Below are 23563 nucleotides of genomic sequence, written 5' to 3'. Positions count from 1 at the left end.
AGAAGTTTTACAGAACCGAATCTAATGACTCTCTGGTGTAATGTTCGTCCTTTAGGTATCTCTTCAACTGCGGGGAAGGCATCCAGCGACTCATGCAGGAGCACAAGTGAGCCAGCCATTTTCCTGCGGGGTGGGGAATGACTTTGCGGCTTTGAGGCAGGAGGGTTGTTACAGCAGGAGAATGGGTCCTTGGTCCTTCTGTTTAGTCCTGCTCCAACGCTTTCATTTTCTTAGGCTGAAGGTGTCCCGTTTGGACAACATATTCCTGACCCGAATGCACTGGTCTAATGTTGGAGGGCTGTGTGGTGAGTATATTCTTTCTCAGGTCAGGGGCTGGGGGGAGGTGTCTGGGATTTTAACCTGCCTGGCCTTTTTTTTGCCCGACTTCGGAGTCCGGGGGCTCTGGAATTCTTTTTATGCCGGCCCCCTCAGCTTCAGCAGGGAGAATCAAAAGCTGACTCAGAAAAGTAGATTTTAACGTAGACGCTGCCTGCAGGTGTTAACCATCCACCTCATTTATTGAGTTGCTGGACTGGAGGTATGGGACAAACTGGAGAGTGTGGTGATGGTGATTACAGTCAGTATATCAATATTCACCATTGAGACCGTCCCCTTGCTACACACAGATGCCCAATGTCCAGATTACCCCCTTGTTTATGCCCATCAATTAGAAAGATCGAGATTGTTTTGCCGCCAGATTTGGTAAGGTTCGTGGAGTGGGTAGGAGGGAGTGGAGGCTGAACTAGTCTCCTTCCCAGAGCTGAGACTCAGGTGAGGCCAGGAAGCACCCAGGGTGCAGAATCTGTGGCCTGCCTCTGACTTGGCATGATTTTGCACCCGAGGTGCCTCACCCTAGTATCAAGTCCTGCCCGTTCTAGAGGCATTTGAGTGATGGTCGGTGTCCCTCGTAGGTCTGGCCAGCATCACGTCTGCTCTGCACATGCACAACAAGCAGAAAACTAGCAAACTGAGTAAGGAGTGCGCCTCCTGGCCGCAACTACGGGTCAGGGTGATGAGAGATCTGATTTTATTCGTCCCTTTTAGGAATGATTCTTACCTTAAAGGAAACCGGGGTTCCAAAGTGTGTGCTCTCTGGACCTCCACAACTGGTGAGTCTCTCCTGACTCAGCTGTCAAAGCTAAGCCCTCCATTTCAGTGTGAGTAACAAGGGTTTCCAATTTTACAAATCAGCTTTCTGCCCTCCAGAGTTCATTGACAGTGGCATAAACACTTTGCCTTTCGAGTTAAAGACACCTGAGTCCATAAACCTTATTAACTCTATGACCTTGAGTTACTTTCCTTTCTGGAGCCTCAGTGTCTTCATCTGTGAAATGGTTTGCAGTTGTTAAGGATTAAAGGAGGTAACACGCAAACACTCACTCTTTACCAGGTGTTTCACACCCTATGGACACAACAAGTGTCAGCTTTTATCCTTATTTAAATTTCAGACGTCTTCATCCCTTCCCAGCCAGCTTAGGACACTGGAGAGGTTGTGTACACATCGTTAGCGTAAGGGTTCACTTCGCAGGTGCTGGGGTGAAAGGCCAGCCCTGTACAGTCTGTCCCCAGAATAATGCTGCTTGGCCGTCCCTCTGTCGTCTTCTCGTTGGTCTGTCCCTACACCTTCTACTGCCATTGCTTCCCATGTCCAGTCCTGCCCCCCTGTGACCATCCAGCACCGCGGCCAGAGGGACCCCTCCCAAACGGAACCGCAGGCGGCTCACCATCCTAAAACCCTTCAAGGGTCTTTGTTGTACACACAGTCCAAACGCCTTCACGTAGCCCACAGGCCCTGTCGGCCCAGGCCCTCGCCGGCCCTGGCATCTGTGCCCTGGTCACCAGGCGGGGCTGTGAGCTGGCTTTTAGCTCTTCACGGAAGCCCCTTACTGTCTCGGGCCTTCGCCCATGCACCAGTTCCCCTCTTGCCCCACCTGTGTCCTTCCTTCAGGGCTCACCTCAAAGGCTGTTTGCTCAGGAGCTGCCCCTGACTCTCCAGAAGGGTCGGATCCCAGCTCCCTGCGTTTTTTGTATCTGCAGGTCCCTCAGCACCATGGCTGCTGGTTGTCATTTGTATTGTTTCTGTCTCCTCCCCTGGATTCTAAGTTCCATGAGGGCAGGGACCCCATCTTTTCACTGCTGACCCCTTGGCATCTAACATGTGGTGGACACTCAGTAAATATTTGTATGAAGGAAGTTCAAAATACTCTGTGAACTGTGTTGTATGTCGGTACCTTTGATGCCGCTCGTGTACTTGAACGTGTTGCTGTGTCCTCCATCTGTGCAGCCATAACTGTTCACTTCCTTATTTTTCTTTCTTAGGAAAAGTACCTGGAAGCTATCAAAATATTTTCTGGTCCACTGAAAGGAATAGACCTGGGTATGTCCTTGATTATGACTCATTGCCATTTCTGTCTCATATGTCCCCGTCTCTCAAATCAGAATCCATAAAAGCTGACAAAATTAAACCTTAAAGTCAAATGCTTCATCCACGCGAGATGAATTTTTAAAATACTGCTTTGCTGCACTTTCTGTGCTCTCGCCTCCCGCTCCTCTCCAGACACGGCAGCGGAGGCAGGAGTGAGTGAAAAGCTGCTGCGTGCTGGGTGGGGGTCTCTCTTGGGGCCCCGAGGCTCCGCCCTGGCCCTACACGTGGTTCTCGTCATCGAATGGCCTTGGGTCCCTTGTAGGGAGAAGGGCTCTGAGCGGCTGACTGAGCGGGAGGCGCATGGCCGCTTGATGGGAGGAGGGCTGGCCGATGTGCAGAGCCTGGTGCGTCTCTGGCTTGTCCTTCTGTAGAAACACTAGTATTTTATTTCAGAATGTGTCCCGGGCCTCGCGATGCTGAGCATTTGCCTGTGTCTCTCACGTTTAAGTCTCGGCTTCATGTTTATTTTAGCGGGTTATCGCCTGTGATCATCGTGTGTCTTCCCTGTGGCTGACCTAAATATTAGTGGCTGATGAAAATATGTTTTCGCCGTTTTCCTAAACACTTTGGTTTACTCAGAAATTCTGGCTTTAGCGCAGACTCCCGCCAGAATCCAGAGCAGGTTGCTTGCTCGTGGGCAGCGATGTGGACTCGATCCTCATGCCTTGTTCGCTGCCGCAGTCACTGTCCTGTGGTCTTTTCCCCGCAGCGGTGCGACCCCACTCAGCGCCGGAATACCAGGACGAGACCATGACGGTCTTCCAGATCCCCATCCACAGTGAGTGTGAAGCCGCGATTCCTAGGAGTGGGAGGACGTGGGTCCGGGGTCAGGAAGGCAGGTGGCAACAGAAACTGCCCGATCACTGGCCTGTGTATCCGGCTTTGTGTTCTGAGCATGATTAGGAAGTTTAGCCGAGGAGTTCCTGCCCTTAAGGAGCTTATGACCTGGAGGACAGATGCGTTTACCTTGTATGTAACGATCGTGATTGCACTTTGGGGTGCCAGGTAATCAGGCTCTGCCCTCAGATCTGCCCATTTATCGCCAGGGGTCATTGCCACAGGTGTGGGCGCCCTCCTGGGATGCAGGGGCTTGGAGAGGTGGCACAGGCGAGCCTTGTTCGTAAGCAGCAGCAGCAGCCCGGCGGGAGTGTGGTTGGCGGTCAGAAGGGCTCAGGGCCTCCTGAGGCCCCGGGGCCCGACGTGCGGTCCTGACACGGAGACAGGCAGGCTGCACGCGAGTCACTGCCACGTCCGTGCCGCCCTGGGTCTGGGTGACGCTCTGCGTCGGTCTCCCGACTGGGGGCGACGTGCAGGGCCGGCTCCTTGTCCGTCACCTGGCCCGAGCTTGCTGCGTGCAGAGTGGGGCAAACGAGCCCGCACCCCCGGCCGGGGAGCCCAGTACCCGCCGGGAGACAGGCCTGCGCTGGCCCAGCTCACTTTCCTCGCGTGTCCTCCCCTGGCCGCGCCCTCAGCCTGGTGTCCTCCCCGCTCCGGCACGTGGCCCCGCGCCCTGACACGTGCGAGTGATCAGTGTTGAGCCCGCCCGGCGAGCCCGGAAGACCCGGCAGCTCAGAGGGCCGGGTGGGGCGGGGGTCGCTGAGACCAGCAGCCGTGTGCCCACCTCTTGGGGCAGGGATTTCTTCCATTCGCCACACCGCGGCCTGCGGGACCTTCGTTCCCCAACCAGGAATCGAACCCGGGGCCCCTGCAGTGAAAGCATGCAGCCCTAACCGCTGGACAGCCAGGGGAGTGTTTTTCTGACCTTGAGACCGAACTGACTGCCCAGTGATGCCACTCCTCGTGGCGACGGGGAACCTTGGGCCAAGGTCTGTGCGGAGCATGATGGCGGTGGATAAACCAGCTGAGTGCATGGGTGCCTTCTGCTCAGCACGCGCTCTTGAGTCCCCACTGCAGTCAGGCTGGGACCCGGGCAGAAACCTCAAGATGAGGAGGATGGGCGTGCAGCCCAGAGCCAGGCGGGGAGGTGGCCAGTAGAGGACAGGCCAGCATAGTGGGCGACCGGGCTGTGAGCTTGCCCTCGGCGTGTGTCACTTGCTCGTTTCCCTTCCCAACCAGGTGAACAGGTGAACGGGAAGCACCAGCCAGCGCAGAGTCCAGAGAGGCTGAGTCCAGAGCCGTCTCCAGACTCGGGACCCGCAGAAGGGGAGCAGCACCTGGCGGACGGTAATGGCGCTTGGACAGCGGTGCGCTGGCGGGGGTGGGAGCCTGTCTTAATCCGTTGGCTTCTTCTGCTCTACATTTGAATCTTTGTCATAAGGAAGTTTAGTGTGCAAAACAGACGCTTTTTCTTATCGCATTAGGATTCAGCTGTGGGGCAGGTGAGAAGGTTGTCTTTAAAAGCAGCCACACTGCCAATCCGCAGCCCTGGGGAGCCCCAAGCTTTGGCTTCAGTTTAACCAGAGGAAGAGCAGGACCTGGCAAATGATTGATTGGGAGGCTTTGTGTTTCTCTTTTTTTTTTTTTTGGTATAAAGTTACATTGTTTATTTCATCATACAGTATAGATCATTAAGTCTTTACTATTCGTTACAGTCTTTGGATTTTTTTTTTTGAATTCCCATTTCACTTGTAGCAAGTCAGTGTCATCCCCAAATCAAAGTCACTTTTTTATATGTGCACCCATCATATCTGCAAAACCCCACACACAAAGAAGGTGTTCCAGCACAGTGTCAGCGGTGCAGAGAAGGCACGATGAACTTTTTGTCTCTCTGTTAAGGCAGCAGTAACGCAAGTTAATTTTTCCTGAGTGCAGAACCTAACAGCTAAGCAGACAGAACAGTCATATCAACGAGTGGATTTGCACCTTTTCTTCCAGAATGACAGCCTACTGGGAAACTGGATTAAAATTCCAGGATGAGACGAATCAAACGAATTGGGCTGCTTGAGGATGCTGTTGTCCGGGGATGGGCAGGGTTGATAAGTTCCTGTCTCTGCCTCGAGGCTGTGTCTGTCTGAGGACCGACAAGGGGCTGGCCCTCTGTGCTGTCCTTTTTGGGTGGCTCGGGTGAGGGCTGACACCCACGTCGTTTCTGCAGGCCTTGTAGCTTTTGTGTTATTTCCCATATTCTTACACTTGTTTGTAAAGCACGTTACAACTTATTTTCCCCCCTCATCTCCACTTCTAGGTAAAATGTGTCATTTTTTAAGAACATTTCACTTGCCATTTTCTGGTTGGCATTTTGCATTTTTGTTTACTCAGATCTCAACACGAGTAGGAAAAAGAAAAGATCTGCTTGAGAAAAAATACCAGTGTTTCTTTGACCTTTGTATCTGAACAGTTCCATCCATTTAAGTTTTGTGAAGTCAGATTAGGTATCAGACGATCCCCCGATCTGTGGCACCTGGAGACATTGCTGTTTACCTTGTGTGGTCGGATTTGTTTCTCCTCAGGTGTCGGTCAGAAAATGCACGGCAGGGACCCCTCCTTGGTCGTAGCCTTTGTCTGTAAGGTAAGCACCTTGCTGGACGTGCTCTACACGAACATGTGTCTGGTGACCTAAGGGTTTCCGGTAATTTGAAGGTAGCAGCTCCTACCATCACCTGTGTTCAGAGGAAACAGTTGCCCTGGTTCCCAGTAAACCACCTATGCTTGTACGTACTTCCAGATTCTCTTCCATCCAGAGTCAGGCTACAGAGACATGTTTCATATTTGGCTGTGAGCCTCCCTCTTGAACTTCAGAAGTAGTTGATAAGTTTCTGAAGTTAAAGACTACTTTTTTTTTTAGGAATTTTTTTTTTGTTTGAAGTATAGTTGATTTACAGTGTTGTGTTAATTACTGCTCTATAGCAAAGTGACTCAGTTATACACATATATACATTCTCTTTTATATTCTTTTCCATTATGGTTTCTCACAGGATACTGAAGACAGTTCCCTGTGCTGTACAGTAGGACCTTGTTGTTTATCCATTCTGTATATAATAGTTTGCATCTGCTAATCCCAACCTCCCAATCCATCCCTCCCCTGCCCCCCGCCAACCACAAGTCTGTGAGTCTGTTTCATAGATAAGTTCATTTGTGTCATATTCTAGATTACACATATTAATGATAGCATATGGTATTTGTCTTTCTCTTTGACTTACTTCACTTAGTATGATAATCTCTAGTTGGCATCCAAGTTACTGCAAATGGCATTATTTCATTCTTTTTTATGGCTGAGGAGTATTCCATTGTATATATGTACCACATCTTTATTCATTCATCTGTTGATGGACATTTAGGTGGTTTCTATGTCTTGGCTGTTGTGAATAGTGCTGCTATGATCATAGGGGTGCATGTATCTTTTTTTTTTTTTTTTCGGTACGTGGGCCTCTCACTGCCGTGGCCCCTCCCATTGCAGAGCACAGGCTCCGGACGCACAGGCCCAGCAGCCATAGCTCACGGGACCAGCCGCTCCGCGGCATGTGGGATCTTCCCAAACTGGGGCATGAACCCGTGTCCCCTGTCTCAGCAGGCAGACTCCCAACCACTGCGCCACCAGTAAAGCCCTGTATCTTTTTGAATTAGACTTTTGCCTGGATATATGCCCAGGAGTGGGATTGCTGGATTGTATGGTAATTCTATTTTTGGTTTTCTGAGGAACTTCCATACTGTTTTCCATAGTGGCTGCACCAGTTTACATTCCCACCAACAGTGTAGGAGGATTCCCTTTTCTCCACACCCTCTCCAGCATTTATTTGTAGACTTTTAAATGATGGCCATTCTGGCCTGTGTGAGGTGGTAGCTCATTGTAGTTTTTTTTTTTTTTTTTTTTTTTTTTTTTTTTTTGTGGTACGCGGGCCTCTCACTGTTGTGGCCTCTCCCATTGCGGAGCACAGGCTCCGGACGAGCAGGCTCAGCGGCCACGGCTCACGGGCCCAGCCGCTCCGCGGCATGTGGGATCCTCCCGGACCGGGGCACGAACCCGCGTCCCCTGCATCGGCAGGCGGACTCTCAACCACTGCGCCACCAGGGAAGCCCTCATTGTAGTTTTGATTTGCATTTCTCTAATAATTAACAATGTTGAGTGTCTTTTCATGTGCCTATTGGCCATCTGTATGTCTTCTTTGGGGAAATATCTGTTTAGGTATTCCGCCCATTTTTGGATTGGATTGTTTGGTTTTTCTGGTGTTGAGTTGTATGAGCGGTTTGTATATCTTGGAAATTAGCCCTTGTTAGTTGCATTGTTTGCAAATATTTTCTTCCATTCTACAGGTTGTCTTTTCATTTTGTTTATGGTATCCTTTGCTGTGCAAAAGCTTGTAAGTTTGATTAAATGCCACTTGTTTGTTTTTATTTCTGTTGCCTTGGGAGACTGACCGAGAAAACATTAGTAGGGTTTATGTCAGAGAATGTTTTGACTATGTTCTTTTCTAGGAGTTTTATGGTGTCATGTCTTATGTTTAATTCTTTAAGCCATTTTGAGTTTACTTCTGTGTATGGTGAGAAGGTGTGTTCTAACTTCATTGATTTACATGTGGCTGTCCAAGTTTCCCAACACCACTTGCTGAAGAGACTGTTTTTCCCGTTGTATATTCTTGCCTCCTTTGTTGAAGATTAATTGGCGGTAGGTGTGTGGGTTTATTTCTGGGCTCTCTGTTTGGTTCCATTGATCCATTTGTCTGTTTTTGTGGCAGTACTATGCTGTTTCACTTGCTGTAGCTTTGTAGTATTGTCTGAAGTCTGGGGGGGGTTATGCTTCCTGCTTTGTTCTTTTTCTTCAGGATTGCTTTGGCAATTCTGGATCTTTTGTGGTTCCATATGAATTTTAGGATTGTTCTACTTCTTTGAAAAATGTCATGGGTAATTTGATAGGGATCACATTAAGTCTGTAGATGGCTTTGGGTAGTATGGCCATTTTAACAATATTAATTCCTCCTATTCAAGAGCATGGGATATCTTTCCATTTCTTTAAATCGTCTTCAACTTCCTTTATTAATGTTTTATAGTTCTCAGCATATGTCTTTCACCTCCTTGGCAAGGTTTATTCCTAAGTATTTTATTCTTTGGGTTGTGATTTTAAAAGGTATTATATTTTTACATTCCCTTTCTGATATTTCACTGTTGATGTAAAGAAATGCAACTGATTTCTGTATGTTAATCTTGTATCCTGCTACCTTGCTGAATTGTTTTATCAGTTCTGGTAGTTTCTGTGTGTAGTCTTTAGGGTTTTCTATATATAGTATCATATTATTTGCAAATAATGACAGTTTTGCCTCTTCCCTTCCAATTTGGATATCTTTAATTTCTTTTCTTCTCTGATTACCGTGGCTAGGACTTCCAATACTATGTTGAATAGAAGAGGTGAGAGTGGAACATCCTTGTTCCAGATTTTAGCAGTAAGGCTTTCAGCTTTTCACCATTGAGTATTATGTTGGCTGTGGGTTTGTCATTTAAAATAACTTTTATTATCTTGAGACATGGTCCCTCTATATGCACTTTGATAAGAGTTTTTATCATGAATGGATGTTGAATTTTGTCGAATGCTTTTTCTGCATCTATTGAGATGATCGTGTGTTTTTTGTCTTTTGTTGACATGGTGTATCACATTGATTTGAGTATGCTGAACCATCCTTGTGAACTTGGAATGAATCCCACTTGGTCGTGGTGTGTGATCTTTTTTGTGTATCGCTGGGTTCAGTTTGCTAATATTTTGTTGAATTTTTGAATCTATATTCATCAAAGACGTTGGCCTGTCATTTTCTTTTTTGGTGTTGTCTTTGTCTGGTTTTGGTATCAGGGTGATGATGATAGCTTCATAGAATGTCTTTGGGAGTGTTCCCTCCTCTTCAATTTTTTGGAAGAGTTTGAGAAGGATTAAAGGACTACTTTTTCACAAAAAGCTTTGTTTCCCTTCAAATGAATCAGGCCTTTACTGAGGCTCCTTCACCTCTTTTAGTTTATATCATCTTCCTGTAGTTGTTACACTGCTGATGTACTAATTTTTTTTTTTATTGGAGTATAGTTGCTTTACAGTATTGTGTTTCTACTGTATAGCAAAGTGAATCAGCTGTATGTATACATATATTCCCTATTTTTTTGGATTTCCTTCTGATTTACGTCACCACAGAATTGAGTAGAGTTCCCTGAGCTATACAATAGGTTCTCATTAGTTATGTATTTTATACATAGTATCAATAGTGTATACATGTCAATCTCAATCTCCCAATTCATCCCCCCCCACTTGGTAGCCATACATTCCTTCTCTACATTTGTGTGTCTAATTCTGCTTTGTAAATAAGATTGTCTACACCAATTTTTTCAGATTTGACATGTATGCTTTAATATATGATATTTGTTTTTCTCTTTCTGACTTACTTCACTCTGTTTGACAGTTTTCTAGATCCATCCATATCTCTACAGATGACCCAATTTTGTTCCTTTTTATGGCTGAGTAATAGTCCATTGTATAGTTGTACCACATCTTCTTTATCCATTCCTCTGTTGATGGACACTTAGGTTGCTTCCATGTCCTGGCTATTGTAAATAGTGCTGCAATGAACATTGTGGTACATGGCTCTTTGAATTACGGTTTTCTCAGGGTATATGCCCAGTAGTGGGATTGCTGGGTCGTATGGTAGTTCTATTTTTAGTTTTTTAAGGAACCTCCATAGTGTTCTCCATAGTGGCTGTATCAGTTTACATTCCCACCAACAGTGCAGGAGGGTTCCCTTTTCTCCACATCCTCTCCAGCCTTCATTGTTTGTCGACTGTTTGACAGTGGCCGTTCTGACCGGTGTAAGGTGATAACCTCGTTGTTTTGGTTTGCATTTCTCTAATATTTCACGATGTTGGACATCTTTTTATGTGGTTTTTTGTAAACGGGGTAAGTAAAATGCACCTCTTGAAATTGGCTTCTCAAGTGTCTGCCCTCTTCTGAATTCTTTTGCGATGCCCTACCTGGGGCATTTCTGGAGGACAGGTGTCTTTCCTTGACAGCCCCACAGGCCTTGTGAGTATTCATTCAGTGCCCATCAGCACGGGTTTCAAAGTTGTTGTTACGGGAAAGAGCCACAAGGCGGCAGCACTTCTCCACGCTCCACTCTTGTTTTTCTTTTAATTTTTTTTTTTTTTTTTTTTTTTGTGGTACGCGGGCCTCTCACTGTTGTGGCCTCGCCCGTTGCGGAGCACAGGCTCCAGACGCGCAGGCTCAGCGGCCATGGCTCACGGGCTTAGCCGCTCCGCGGCACGTGGGATCCTCCCGGACCAGGGCACGAACCTGTGTCCCCTGCATCGGCAGGTGGACTCCTAACCACTGCGCCACCAGGGAAGCCCTAATTTGATTTTATATTGGAGTAGAGTTGATTTCTTCCAAGGTTGTGTTTGTTTTAGGCATACAGGAACTTGATTTAGTTATACATTGACGTATATGTATTCTTTCTCGGTTTCTTTTCCCCAATATAAGTTCTTACAGTGTGTTCAGTAGCATTCCCTGTGCTATTCAGTAGGTCCTTTTTGAATATCGACTGAATATAACCAACCTCCTAAATTATCCCCCCATCTTTCCTTTTTGGTCACCATAAGTTTGTTTTCTTAGTCTGTTTCTCTTTTGTAAATTAGTTGGATTGTATGAATGTATAGATTGCACCTGTAATTGATAATGATATTTGTCTTTCTCTCTCAGACTTACTTCACTGAGTATGATAATCTCTTGGTCCATCCTTGTTGCTGGAAATGGCATTAGTTCGTTCTTTTTTAATGCCCGAGTAGTATTCCAGTGCATATATGTACCACATATGCTTCGATTATCTGTCTTTGGACGATTTGGGTGCTTCTGTGTCTTGGCTATTGTAAATAGTGCTGTCCTGAAGATAGGGGTGCTCGTGTCCTTTCGAATTAGGATTTTGTCCAGATCGAAGCCCAGGACTGGGATTGCTGGACCATATGCTAACTCTATGTTTTTTGTTGTTGTTGTTGTTGTTTTTGCGGTACGCGGGCCCCTCACTGTTGTGGCCTCTCCCGTTGCGGAGCACAGGCTCCGAATGCGCAGGCTCAGCGGCCATGGCTCACGGGCCCAGCCGCTCCGCGGCATGTGGGATCCTCCCGGACCGGAGCACGAACCCATGTCCCCTGCATTGGCAGGCGGACTCTCAACCACTGTGCCACCGGGGAAGCCCTGCGTTTAGTTTTTTAAGGAACCTCCATACTGTTCTCCATAGTGGCTGTACCAATTTACATCCCCACCAACGGTGTAGGAGGGTTCTGTCTTCCCCCATGCCCTCTCCAGCATTTATTCTTTGTAGACTTTTTTTTGATGATGACACCATTCTGACTGGTGTGAGGTGATACCTCATTGTAATTCTGATTTGCATTTCTTTAATACTGACTGATGTGTTGAGTATCTTTCCATGTGCTTTTTTTTTTTTAATACAGTGTGTGCATAATTTACCTCTTGAAATTGGCCTGTTGAAAGTCAGCCCCTTTTTGAATTCTTTTCCGATGATTTACCCCAGGGCATTTCTTGAAGGCAGGTGTCATTCACAGCCCCGCAGGCCTTGTGAAGATCAAGTGCCCCTCAGCACTGGTTTAAAGTTGTTGTTACGGGAAACGGCCACAAGGTGGCAGCATTTCTCCGTGACCGGCTCTGGGTCCCCGGCAACCAGAGCCTGAGGCAAAGCGCTGTTCCTGGGTTGCCAGTTAGAGGGGAATAGGCGAGAAGAAACGCCCCAGGCTTGTGTCTCGTGACTTCTTCCCCTCACCCCTTACGGCCCGGCCCGCCTTCAGCCAGTCCCCACTCTGGCGTCACTGCTCTGCTGAGGGTGCTGTCTTCTGTGGGTAGGTGGGGCGACCCATAGGAGGCGTGGAGCCCAGGGGACTCGGAGCTCTTCCAGCCCGTGGGCTCCACCATCCTTTGGGCGTACCCTGCTTGGTTTCGCTGTAGGAGGGCCCGCCTGGGTCTGGAGAGGGTGTGGGGCTCATTTGCTGGCATGTCCTCCCTGGCTCCCTTAGCCCTTGACGGTCCAGCCTTGGGCCCTAAGCCTGCTCGGGCTCCAGGGGTGTGACACCAGCTCAGGGCACCAAGGCCTGAGGGGCACAGATTTGGCATTTCTTTTTTTCTATTTTAAATTTTATTTTTTATTGGAGCGTAGGTGATTTACAGCATTGCGGGTTTTGATATCGCTGCTGTTTCTTCCTCTGTGTACAGGAACTTGATTTCCTTATACATAGACCTATGTGTGTGCTTTTTCGGGTTCTTTTCCCATATCGGTTATTCCAGAGTGTTGAGTAGGGCTCCTTGTGCTGTAGCCTGGGTCCTTGTTGATTATTTTATAAATAGTAGTGTGTATATGTTAACCTCAACCTGCTCATGTCTCCCTGCCCACCACGTTTCCCTTTCGGTAACCACAGGTTTCTCTTCTGAGTCCGTGGGGCTGTGTCTGTTTTGTAAAGTTCATGTGTATCCACTTTTAGATTCCACCTATGAGTGGTGTCATATGATACTTGTCTTTCCGTCTCACTACCTTAGTACGATTACCTCTACCTCCTTCCCTGTGGCTGGAAATGGCATTATTTCATTTCTTTTCTTTTTAATGGCTGAGTAATACTCCATTGTGTCTATGGACCCCATGTTTTTTTTTTTTGTTTGTTTGTTTGTTTAAATTACAGCAGAAATATTTCTGAGGATTTGGGCATTGCTTTTTTTTAAATTAATTTTTATTGGAGTATGTTTGCTTTCCATTGTGTGTTAGCCTCCAGTGCACAACAGAGTGAATCAGCCATACACATACAGGTATCCCCTCCCTTTTGGACTTCCCTCCCATTTAGGTTACCACAGTGCATTAGGTAGAGTTCCCTGTGCTATATGGTATGTTCCCATCAGGTGTCTATTTTATAAATAGTATCAATAATGTGTATATGTCAGTCCCAGTCTCCCAATTCCTCCCACCCCACCCGCTTCCCCCTTGATATCCATACATTTGTTTCTACGTCTGTGTCTCTATTTCGGCTTTGCAAATAAGATAACTTATACCTTTTTTCTAGATTCCACATATATGCGTTATTATACGACATTTGCTTTTCTCTTTCTGCCTTATTTCACTGTGTATGACACTCTGTAGGTCCATCCACGTCCCTACAAATTACCCAATTTCGTTCCTTTTTATTGCTGAGTAATATTCCATTGTATGTACGTACCACACCTTCTTTATCCATTCCTCTCTTGATGGATATTTAGGTTGCTTCCATGTCTTGGCTGTTGTAAATAGAGCTGCTATGAGCATTGGGGTGCATGTATTTTTTTGAATTATGGTGTTCTCTGGGTATATGCCCAGTATGGGTAATTCTGTTTTTAGTTTTTTAAGGAAACTCTGTGCTGTTTTCTATAGTGGCTGAATCAGTTTGCATTCCCACCAATAGTGTATTGAAGGTTCCCTTTTCTTTTTTTTTTTTTTTTGTGGTATGTGGGCCTCTCACTATTGTGGCCTCTCCCGTTGTGGAGTACAGGCTCCAGACGCGCAGGCTCAGCAGCCATGGCTCACGGGCCCAGCCGCTCCGCAGCACGTGGAATCCTCCCAGACCGGGGCACGAACCCGTGTCCCCTGCATCGGCAGGCGGACTCCCAACCACTGCGCCACCAGGGAAGCCCGAAGGTTCCCTTTTCTTGACACACTCTCCAGCATTTATTGTTTGTAGATTTTTTGATTATGGCCATTCTGACCGGTGTGAGGTGATACCTCATTGTAGTTTTGATTTGCATTATTCTGATAATTAGTGATGTTGAGCATCTTTTCACGTGCTCGTTGGCCATCTGTTTGTCTTCTTTGGAGAAATGTCTATTTAGGTCTTCTTCCCATTTTTTGACTGGTTTTTTTTTTTTTTTTTTTTTTTAATATTGAGCTGTTTGAGCAGCTTGTGTACTTTGGAGATTAATCCTTTGTCAGTTACTTTGTCTGCAAATATTTTCTCCCATTCTAAGGGTTGTCCCCTCATCTTGTTTATGGTTTCCTTTGCTGTGAAAAAGCTTTTAAGTTTCATTAGGTTCCATTTGTTTATTTTTGTTTTAATTTTCATTACTCTAGGGGATGGGTCGAAAAAGATGTTGTTGTGATTTATGTCAAAGAGTGTTCTGCCTATGTTGTCCTCTAAGAGTTTTATAGTGTCTGGCCTTACATTTAGGTCGTTAATCCATTTTGAGTTTATTTTTGTGTATGGTGTTAGGGAGTGTTCCAATTTCATTCTTTTATATGTAGCTGTCCAGTTTTCCCAGCACCACTTATTGAAGAGGCTGTCTTTTCTCCATTGTATATATATTTTTTTAATTTTAAAAAATTTATTTATTTTATTTATTTTTGGCTGCATTGGGTCTTCATTGCCACACGCCGGCTTTCTCTAGTTGCGGCGAGCGGGGGCTACTCCTCGTCGCAGCGCGCGGGCTTCTCATTGCGGTGGCTTCTCTGGCTGTGGAACACGGGCTCTAGGCGCGCAGGCTTCAGTAGTGGCTCGTGGGCTCTAGAGCACAGGCTCAGTAGTTGTGGCGCACGGGCTTAGTTGCTCCGCGGCATGTGGGATCTTCCTGGACCCGGGCTCAAACGTGTGTCCCCTGTATTGCCAGGGGCATTCTTAACCACTGCGCCACCAGGGAAGCCCTCTCGATTGTATGTTATTGCCTGATTTGTCATAGATTAGGTGACCATATATGCATGGGTTTATCTCTGGGCTTTCTATCCTGTTCCATTGATATATATATATGTTTTTGTGCCAGTACCCTGTGGCTTTGTAGTATAGTCTGAAGTCAGGGAGGCTGATTCCTCCAGTTTTGTTTTTCTTTCTCAAGATTGCCTTGGCTATTGGCAGTCTTTTGTGTTTCCATACAAATTGTAAAAGTTTTTCTTCTAATTCTGTGGAAAATGCCATTGGTAGTTTGATAGGGATTGCATTGAATCTGTAGATCGCTTTGGGTAGTATAGTCATTTTCACAATATTGATTCTTCCAATCCAAGCACATGGTATATCTCTATATGTGTTTGTGTCATCTTTGATTTCTTTTATCAGTATCTTAAAGTTTTCTGCATACAGGTCTTTTGCCTCCTTAGGTAGGTTTATTCCTAGGTATTTTTATTCTTTTTGTTGCAGTGGTAAGTGGGATTGTTTCCTTAATTTCTCTTTCTGGTCTTTTGTTGTTAGTGTATAGGATTGCAAGAGATTTCTGTGTATTAATTTGTATCCTGCAACGTTACTAAATTCATTGATTAGCTCTAGTAGTTTTCTGGTGGCATCTTTAGGATTTTCTATGTATAGTATCATGTCACCTGCAAACAGCGACAGTTTTACTTCTTTGCCAGTTTGGATTCCTTTTATTTCTTCTCTGAATGACGTGGCTAGGACTTGCAAAGCTATGTTGAATAATAATGACGAGAGTGGGCACCTTTGTCTTGTTCCTGATTTTAGAGGAAATCGTTTCAGTTTTTTCACCATTGAGAATAATGTTTGCTGTGGGTTTGTCACATATGGCCTTTATTATTTTGAGGTAGGTTCCCTCTCTGCCCACCTTTTGGAGAGTTTTTATTATACATGGGTGTTGAATTTTGTCAAAAGCTTTTTCTGCATCTATTGAGATGATCATATGGTTTTTATCCTTCAATTTGTTAATATGGTGTATCACATTGATTGATTTGCATATATTGAAGAATCCTTGCATTCCTGGGGTAAATCCCACTTGATCGTGGTGTATGATCTTTTTTGTGTGTTGTTGGATTCAGTTTGCTAATATTTTGTTGAGAATTTTTGGATCTATATTCATCAAAGATACTGGCCTGTAATTTTCTTTTTTGGTGTTGTCTTTGTCTGATTTTGGTATCGGGTGATGGTGGCTTCATACAATGTCTGGGAGTGTTCCCTCCTCTTTGATTTTTTGGAAGAGTTTGAGAAGGATCAAAAGACTACTTTTTCATAAAAAGCTTCATTTCCCTTCAAATGAATCAGGCCTTTATTTAGGCTCCTTCAACTCTGTTTTAGTTTATATCATCTTACTAGTCGTTAGCTGCTGACATTGGACTAATTTTTTTTCTCTCTCTCATTTTATTACAACAAAGTTTAACAGTCCAGAAAAGTCACATGACCTTGGTGGGTCGACACTGGACTAATTTTAATATTGGCTAGCATTCAGAGAGACCTAGATTGGTAAACTGAAGTTGATCAAATTCTATGAAAATGTTATTACAATCACGTGTTTTTCAGATCTGACTAATTGCCTACTTTCTGTGGGACTTTGCATTAAAATTTTATTATACTAGAACCTGCAGCAAACAGTTGTCTGATCTCCGGTAAGACTACATTGCTTTTTCGTGAGCTTTGATTTTATTTTTTTTTTTTTTTTTTTTTTTTTTTTTTTGCTGTACGCGGGCCTCTCACTGCTGTGGCCTCTCCCGTTGCGGAGCACAGGCTCCGGACACACAGGCTCCGCGGCCATGGCTCGCGGGCCCAGCCGCTCCGCGGCATGTGGGATCTTCCGGGATAGGGGCACGAACCCGTGTCCCCTGCATCGGCAGGCGGACTCTCAACCACTGCGCCACCAGGGAAGCCCTGATTTTATTTTTTTTTAAGCAATATATTTGATTTAAAGCCGACTTGGTAAAGTTGATTTTAAAATCCATTTGTAATTTTCATCCATTTGTAAAAAATTATAACACCAGCAAGTGAACACAGTTATGAAAGGTTAGTAGTAATATTAGTTGTTAGTTGTAAGACTGTGGCCAGTATAACTTCCATCAACTTACTTAGATAGTAAAAAGTAATATCTATATCTATAAAAATAGTTTATATCTATTTTACTTAGATATAAAAAGTACTTAACTTTTATAAAAGTTAAGTACTGCTGCCTGTAGCCTTCTTACTTCTGTGTCTGAATTTTTAGGCTGCAGGATAATTTTCTAGAGCAGTTTACGTGGTAATCTTTTGAGTGGCGTCGCATCAGTCCTTCCTGAACAGATCCCGTCGAGCGTGGTGTGTCCTGTGCAATGGGGACAGCTGTCCTGGGAGCCGCGTCGCCGCGGGCTGCGTCCTGGCCTCTGGCTCCTCCCACCTGGTGCTGCTGCTCCAGCCCCTTTGCCCTTTCCTGAAAATTGGCTGCTTCTTGGCTCAGGGTTCAGAAGGCGGTAAAGCAAAGCTAGTTCAAGTTCTGGGAGGTGGGAGAAATAGGCTCTGGGTGTGAGGGTCTGAGAAGCTCTTGTCTGGTAGGAGCCTGGGCTTTGGGCAGCCATCTGCTGCCCTGGGGCCTGGGAGCTGGCGTCCGGTTTTCAGACGGGAACAACTTTCTCCACGGGTTGAATTGAGCTTGTAGTGGAGGCACGGGTTTTGCCGGCCTTAGGCCTGACGTTCCTGTGAAACACTAGAAACGTTCTGCTTCCATCCAGTTTCCTCCAGATCTGTGGTCACCACAGTGCATGTTAATGTCATTATCTGAAGGTGTCATCTACGTCTGTCATCTTTGTATCATGTGCTCACGCTAAGCTGTCATCATTCCTCTAGGATAACGTTTTCCAAGACAGAAAATCCTGGAGTCCTAATAAGGCTTTTGGATCCACACTGGAGACTGAGCCCTAAGAGTAGTTTCCTAAATTCAGGAAGTTAAAAGGAAATGCAAATAGCTTCTAAAGATCTAAGGAAGAAAATGAAATTCAAATATAAGTCAACCCTGAAAGACTTATTAACATTTTATGCCATTTCTGACTTTTTCCTGTTATTAGGTCTGAAATATATGGATTTCTAAAACGTTGGGACCTGAGTTTTTAAGTACAGAATGATTATGAGGTTTTGTGTTAGGGTTATTGGCGTTAGGGTTATTGGTTTCCCTTTTAACATAATAAGAGAATACTGGGAACTTTTTATTGTAACTTCGTATAAAAGCAACAGAACAGTTCTGCCAAATATGTGAAAAGTAGAGGAGAAAAGCCATCCACACGCTGTACCCTGTCCTTGTCACTGGAATGCCATGTCACATGGTGGTTACGCAATCATTTCTGCTAGAACGTGTTCTGGTAACACTCCTTTGGCTGTTAGGTGACCCGCGCAGGACGATAAAAGCAACAGTGTTTTCTCCTCCAGGTACCTGGAGGACACGTCTTCTTTGATATGGAAATGGATTGCATTTTATTAGATGTGTAAGGAGTTAATGGGAAATAGAACACCTCGGTTTTAAATCATTCAGCTTTTAGTGCTAAGCTCAACTGATTTCAAAACGAATGATGAACACCAAGCTTCTTCATCAGTCACTGGAATTACATGGAGATCTCTTCCTTACAGCTCCACATGAAGAAGGGAAACTTCTTAGTACTCAAAGCGAAGGAGCTGGGCCTCCCAGTGTGAGTGGCGGGGACAGCTGGGGGGCCTCGCCGGGCGCGCTGAGCTCCTGGAGCCCCGCCCTCACCGAGGCCTCGCCTCTCGTTTCAGCGGAACAGCTGCCATTGCGCCCATCATTGCTGCTGTCAAGGACGGGAAAAGCATCATGTTCGAAGGAAGAGAGGTGAGGTGCCCTGTTGCTGCGGTCTCAGCAGTGACAGGCAGGGGCCGGGACGCTGGACAGGGTCACTGCCTGGGTCAGGCCCTGCAGACACCACTGTTGAGGGCACTGAACAGCTTGGATTTCAGCACGTAGCTGAGCAATAAAATAGGGTCTCTTGTCTAGGCTTGTCCTGCACATCAGCGCTGGCCGTGTCGGGCCGTTTCTGGAGGTTGTCTCTTTAGGATTTGGGGGTCTCCTTATAGGATGGGTGCTTTCCCTTGTACTTGAGCTCAGGGGGGTCATAAGGGTGGAATTCGGACGCGTGGCCCAAGGGAATGACGTTGTCACGAGATGTGAGGACGTCAGGACCACACGACCTAAGAGAACCGTGCGTGCCATGCCGGGCCGTCTGGCCACTTCAGGTGTGAAATGCCCTCTGCCAGCTGGTGGCCGCCTGTCTGCATGTCAGCAGAGAGGGCGAGAAGGGTGCAGGTGGTGATCTTATGTCGGCGCTTCTCTGGAGGGTGATGCGGCGTTAGCAGGTGACTCCAGGGCCTGCCCTGGGAGCACATCCTGACCTCAGTGACTTCACAGATTTTGCCTGAAGAGATCTGCACCGCCCCAGACCCCGGGGTCGCTTTTGTTGTGATAGAATGTCCAGACGAAGGATTCATTCAGCCCCTCTGTGAGAATGCCACCTTCAGGAGGTAAGGAGGGGTCTCCGGGCGGAGAGGTGAGAGCCGACATCGCTCGGGAAGGCCGGCCTGGCACTGACCTGTGGCTGCCCCTGCCGAGGCCTGGGCCACCACGGCTCCGCACAGCGCCCTCCCTGGCTGCCCGGCCCCAGATCCGCGTGTCCTGAGTTTGCACCACTTGACCCAGCAGAGCCCCCTGCTTCCTTCCTCTCAGTTTCCAAGGAAGAGCCGAAGCCCCCGTGGCCCTGGTGGTCCACATGACCCCGGAGCACGTGCTCCTGGACAGCAGATACCAGCAGTGGATGGAGAGGTAGGAGCCCCGGCACACGCCAGCCACGGTTCCACCGCCCCCCTGCCCCCTGCCTGAGCTCTCCCTGGGGTTCCCGCCCTCCCTGGATCCTGGGGGCGTCCCTGCTTGCCTGGGGCTGGTTTCGTCAGCTCTGGACAAATCCTGCCTCTGGACCGTCTCGTGCGTTTTTCCTAAAGAAGAGTCTTGCAAGGATAAAGCCGCAGCTTCAGTTTATTGAACGTCCGCGACACGTCAGGCAGCGTGTTAGACACGGTTCATTTCCCTCCCGATCTTGCCGACAACCCACGTTCAGTGACTGGGAGGACGGGTCCCACTCTGCTGGTTTCTTTGGCCGAGGCCGGCGCCGGGTGGAAGGACTTAATGGGTTGGACCTGGGCGCGTGGTGACACCGCCCTCCCCCGCCGGCCCCTGCAGTCCCTCCTCGGGGCCCCGGTCCTCTGCCCCTCGGGGCCTGAGTGCTGACGCCCATCACTGTTTTCCTCTCCCCACCCCCCACCCCCCGCCGTGCTCCCTGTGCTTCCAAGTCCCCAGCACTGTACCTGACCCTGGCTTTCCTGGTGCTGTTTCCCCCACGCCCAGGGCCTCTGACTTTGCAGACATGCCGGGCTCGGAGGAGGAGGAGCAGGGCTGTGTCTGGCCACGTAGGGTGACCTCGGTGGACAGCTCACTCACCCTCTTGAACACTCCCAGTACCTGGCCGCCCCGCCCCCGGTGCCACCCCCTGGGTGGGAGTCTTCCCAGAAGGACACCGTGCTGACGGTGTGCGCGTCCGTCTTAGGTTCGGGCCCGACACCCAGCACCTGGTCCTGAACGAGCACTGTGAGTCGGTCCACAACCTCCGCAGCCACAAGATCCAGACGCAGCTCAGCCTCATCCACCCCGGCATCTTCCCCCCGCTCGCCAGCCTCCGCCCCCAGGTAGTGGCCCAGCTTGGCCTGTTGCCCACTCCCCAGGCAGCTGCCCCCCGCGGACCACGGCTCCGTCTCTTGCAGGAAGGAGGGCTTGACCCCTGCGTGCCCCTGGTTCGTGGCCAGTGTCTCCTCAAGTACCAGCTCCGGCCCCGGCGCGAGTGGCAAAGGTCAGTGTGGTCTCAGTCGGTGGGGGGCGGGGCGCATCAGGCTCGTTCTGGGGGGGGCCGGGGGTCAGTGGCGCAGGCTGCTCAGCCGCATGGTCTCCGCGTCGGACCCGGGAAGAGCCACAGACGATAGGTGGCGGACGGTGGCTGCGTCCTATTATAAGCTGATCCGGGGAGACGGGGCTGACGGCCATCCTTTCCTGAAAGTTGCCTCTGCTAACAGCCGTGTGTGTGCATTGTTTTGGAACGTGGTGAGCGTAGTGTGAAGAAAGCCCTAATCTCATCACCCTGGCACGGCGATGGTTAACATTTTGTGTTTTTTATCTTTGAGTACGTGGGGATGTGTTAAAATACACGTCTACACCGTGGGTTTAGGGCCTGACACGCTGCCAGGCTTCTCCCGCGTCATGATAGTCTTTGTAAGCACACTGTCGCCGGTATTCCAGATACGGGTGTTGGTGCGTTGGAGGCATTTCCAGCTTTTTGCTGTTGTAATGAGACAAGTGCCTTATATAAAAGTCCTTGAGGAGAACCGTGTTCCCTTAGGGTGATTGTGAGAAGGGGATTAGTGGGGCGGGGGCGGCACTGCCCGAGGCACCTGGTGAATCCAGGCGCTGTAGCGTTCACCCCAGCCAGTCACCTGAGAGGTGCTTACTGCCCCGCATCTTTAACTTTTAAAATCTCACCCTTGAATAACTGGAAGTGTCCTGTGCACGCCGTGGTGTCTGTGTCCGGGCAGACCCCATTCTGGACCACTGCTGGACACCGGGCACTGTCGCGGTGAATAGTTGGGGCCCTTGAGGGGCCCCCTTCCCTCCCCTCCCCCCGCCCCGGGGGATACCAGATGCTAGCGGGTGTAGTGAGTAGACGTCGGGAGGCTGCTTAGAGTGCCCGCACCATCTCCCCCGCCCCCGTCCCCCGAACGTCAGGAGTGCCAGGGCTGCCCCCTCCTGCTTTGAGCTGAGGTTCTGAGCAGCCAGAGCTGTGAGACCCCCCTGAGCTGGGAGAAGGTCTTCCGGGCAGGAGAGCGGAGCTGCCCCAGGCCCCAGTCACTTAGACTTGAAAGCACTTTCTGCAGGCGGTCCCCAGGGATTGAGCTGGATGTGCAGGGTGGTTGCCTGGGGCCACACGCTCCCCTGATGCCCCAAGATGCCTTCTTCTTGCAGGGATGCCATCATGACCTGCGACCCTGAGGAATTCATTGCCGAGGCCCTGGAGCTGCCCAATTTCCAGGAGAGTGTGCAGGAGTACAGGAAGACTGTGCAGGACGGCCCGGCCCCGGCGGGTGAGCCAGACCAGGACCAGCCCCGGTGTCTCCTGGCCTCTGCCCTCCTGCAGCTGTTCGCACAGCACTGAGTGGAGGGTCAGCGTGGCCCCGTCGAGCCCCGTGTACCTGTTGAAGCCATTGCTTCTCTGGCCTCCGCTTAAGACCACAGGTGCCGGCCCCCGCCCGGACCGGTTAGGTTGGAGGCTAGGTGACGGTGCCCAGGCTCTCCTGGCGAGGCCCACGCTGAGCTGAGTGCGGCGGTTCTGGGGCCTCCTGTGAGGCCCTGGGCAGAGCTGGCAGTCCAGTCCTGGCTTTGCTGGGAAGGATCCACGGAAGGTTCCGGCCATGGCACTCACCTTGCTGGGCTCTCACCGCCCTGACAGGAAGAGCAGGCTGGGGAACTCCGTGACCTCTTTCTAGTGCTTGGTCTTCCCAGTGTTGTGTTCAGCTCACGAATGAGGTGGAGAAACAAGGCTGGACCAGAGGGCGGGTTCAGGTTCAATCCCGCTGGCACCAGGCCGGCGTGTTGGGAAGTTGACCTCCTGGCTGCACGTGCCGTGGGCTGGAAATGGGTTTCTGGTTTGCCCGTTAAAGGTCCATTTAGATCACATTTGTAAACGTGCACCCGGGGCCTGTCAGGCCGAGCGGGGCCCATCTTCTGCATCTAGGTGGCTCCGCCTCTTCTCTGGGGAGCTGGCCCCCCTCGGAGCCCCTGCAAAGTGCAGCAGGGCCTGTGCTGGGGGTCCCCAGCCCCGGGAGATAAATGCTGACTTGTAGCATGGAAAGGTGGCCTTTGCTATTTAACACTTAGGGCAACTCTGCTGAAGAAAGGCCCGTGGAATTCCTTCGCTCTCCTTCCCAGGCAGCGCCGGGGCGCCTCGCCCCAGGCCCGTGTGTAAGGAGGTCAGACCACCAGCCCCTCCTGGGGAGCTGCACTTAACTTCAGTGCTGGCTCACTTCTGACCCAAAGAAGTGAACAACTCGACGTGTGTCTTTCCATAGAGAAGAGAGGCCAGTATCCAGAAGTGGTCTTCCTCGGGACGGGGTCTGCAATCCCCATGAAGATCCGGAATGTCAGCTCCACTCTCATCAACATCAGGTATTAATCCTGCACGGGAGGCGCCCGTCAGCGGGGAGCCCGGGGTTTTCTCAGCAGACCCTGCTCCACCCGCCAGGCTAACCTGGAGGTGCAGCCTGTACATCCCTGGAGGCCCGTCTTGGCTGGGGGCCCAGCGGGGGCGGTGGGGGGTCAGGCGGTTTTCGGCTTCCGTAGCTAGCTGCACTGGAGGGAGTCACCGAAGTTGGCCACCCGTTACATCTTCGGATGCAAACTGCTGACGTGTATGCCGTCGCCCT

At 48.9% G+C, this 23563-nt stretch overlaps 1 protein-coding gene across 2 annotated transcripts in view; it reads left to right on the top strand.

Moving 5' to 3' along the window:
- Positions 1–23563, top strand: part of ELAC2 (elaC ribonuclease Z 2) — a 28834-nt gene that overhangs the window by 799 nt on the left and 4472 nt on the right. Inside the window, exons 2-16 of one of the 2 annotated variants that reach the window (XM_081219451.1) lie at positions 56–106; positions 235–305; positions 1045–1109; positions 2320–2377; positions 3135–3203; positions 4502–4609; positions 5836–5894; positions 18662–18720; positions 18809–18881; positions 19455–19567; positions 19770–19865; positions 20644–20782; positions 20858–20943; positions 22107–22225; positions 23210–23306. In XM_081219451.1, the coding sequence (XP_081075577.1) occupies positions 56–106; positions 235–305; positions 1045–1109; positions 2320–2377; positions 3135–3203; positions 4502–4609; positions 5836–5894; positions 18662–18720; positions 18809–18881; positions 19455–19567; positions 19770–19865; positions 20644–20782; positions 20858–20943; positions 22107–22225; positions 23210–23306 (1263 nt within the window). Of the gene's footprint in view, positions 1–55; positions 107–234; positions 306–1044; positions 1110–2319; positions 2378–3134; positions 3204–4501; positions 4610–5835; positions 5895–18661; positions 18721–18808; positions 18882–19454; positions 19568–19769; positions 19866–20643; positions 20944–22106; positions 22226–23209; positions 23307–23563 lie in introns of both variants that reach the window. The other variant, XM_081219450.1, reaches the window with a different exon arrangement.

The sequence above is a fragment of the Mesoplodon bidens genome, assembly GCF_964165515.1.
Source record: "Mesoplodon bidens genome assembly, chromosome: 19".
Classification (NCBI taxonomy): Eukaryota; Metazoa; Chordata; class Mammalia; order Artiodactyla; family Ziphiidae; genus Mesoplodon; species Mesoplodon bidens.
Note: the sequence above shows the minus strand (reverse complement) of the source record. Positions and strands in the feature narration are given on the sequence as shown.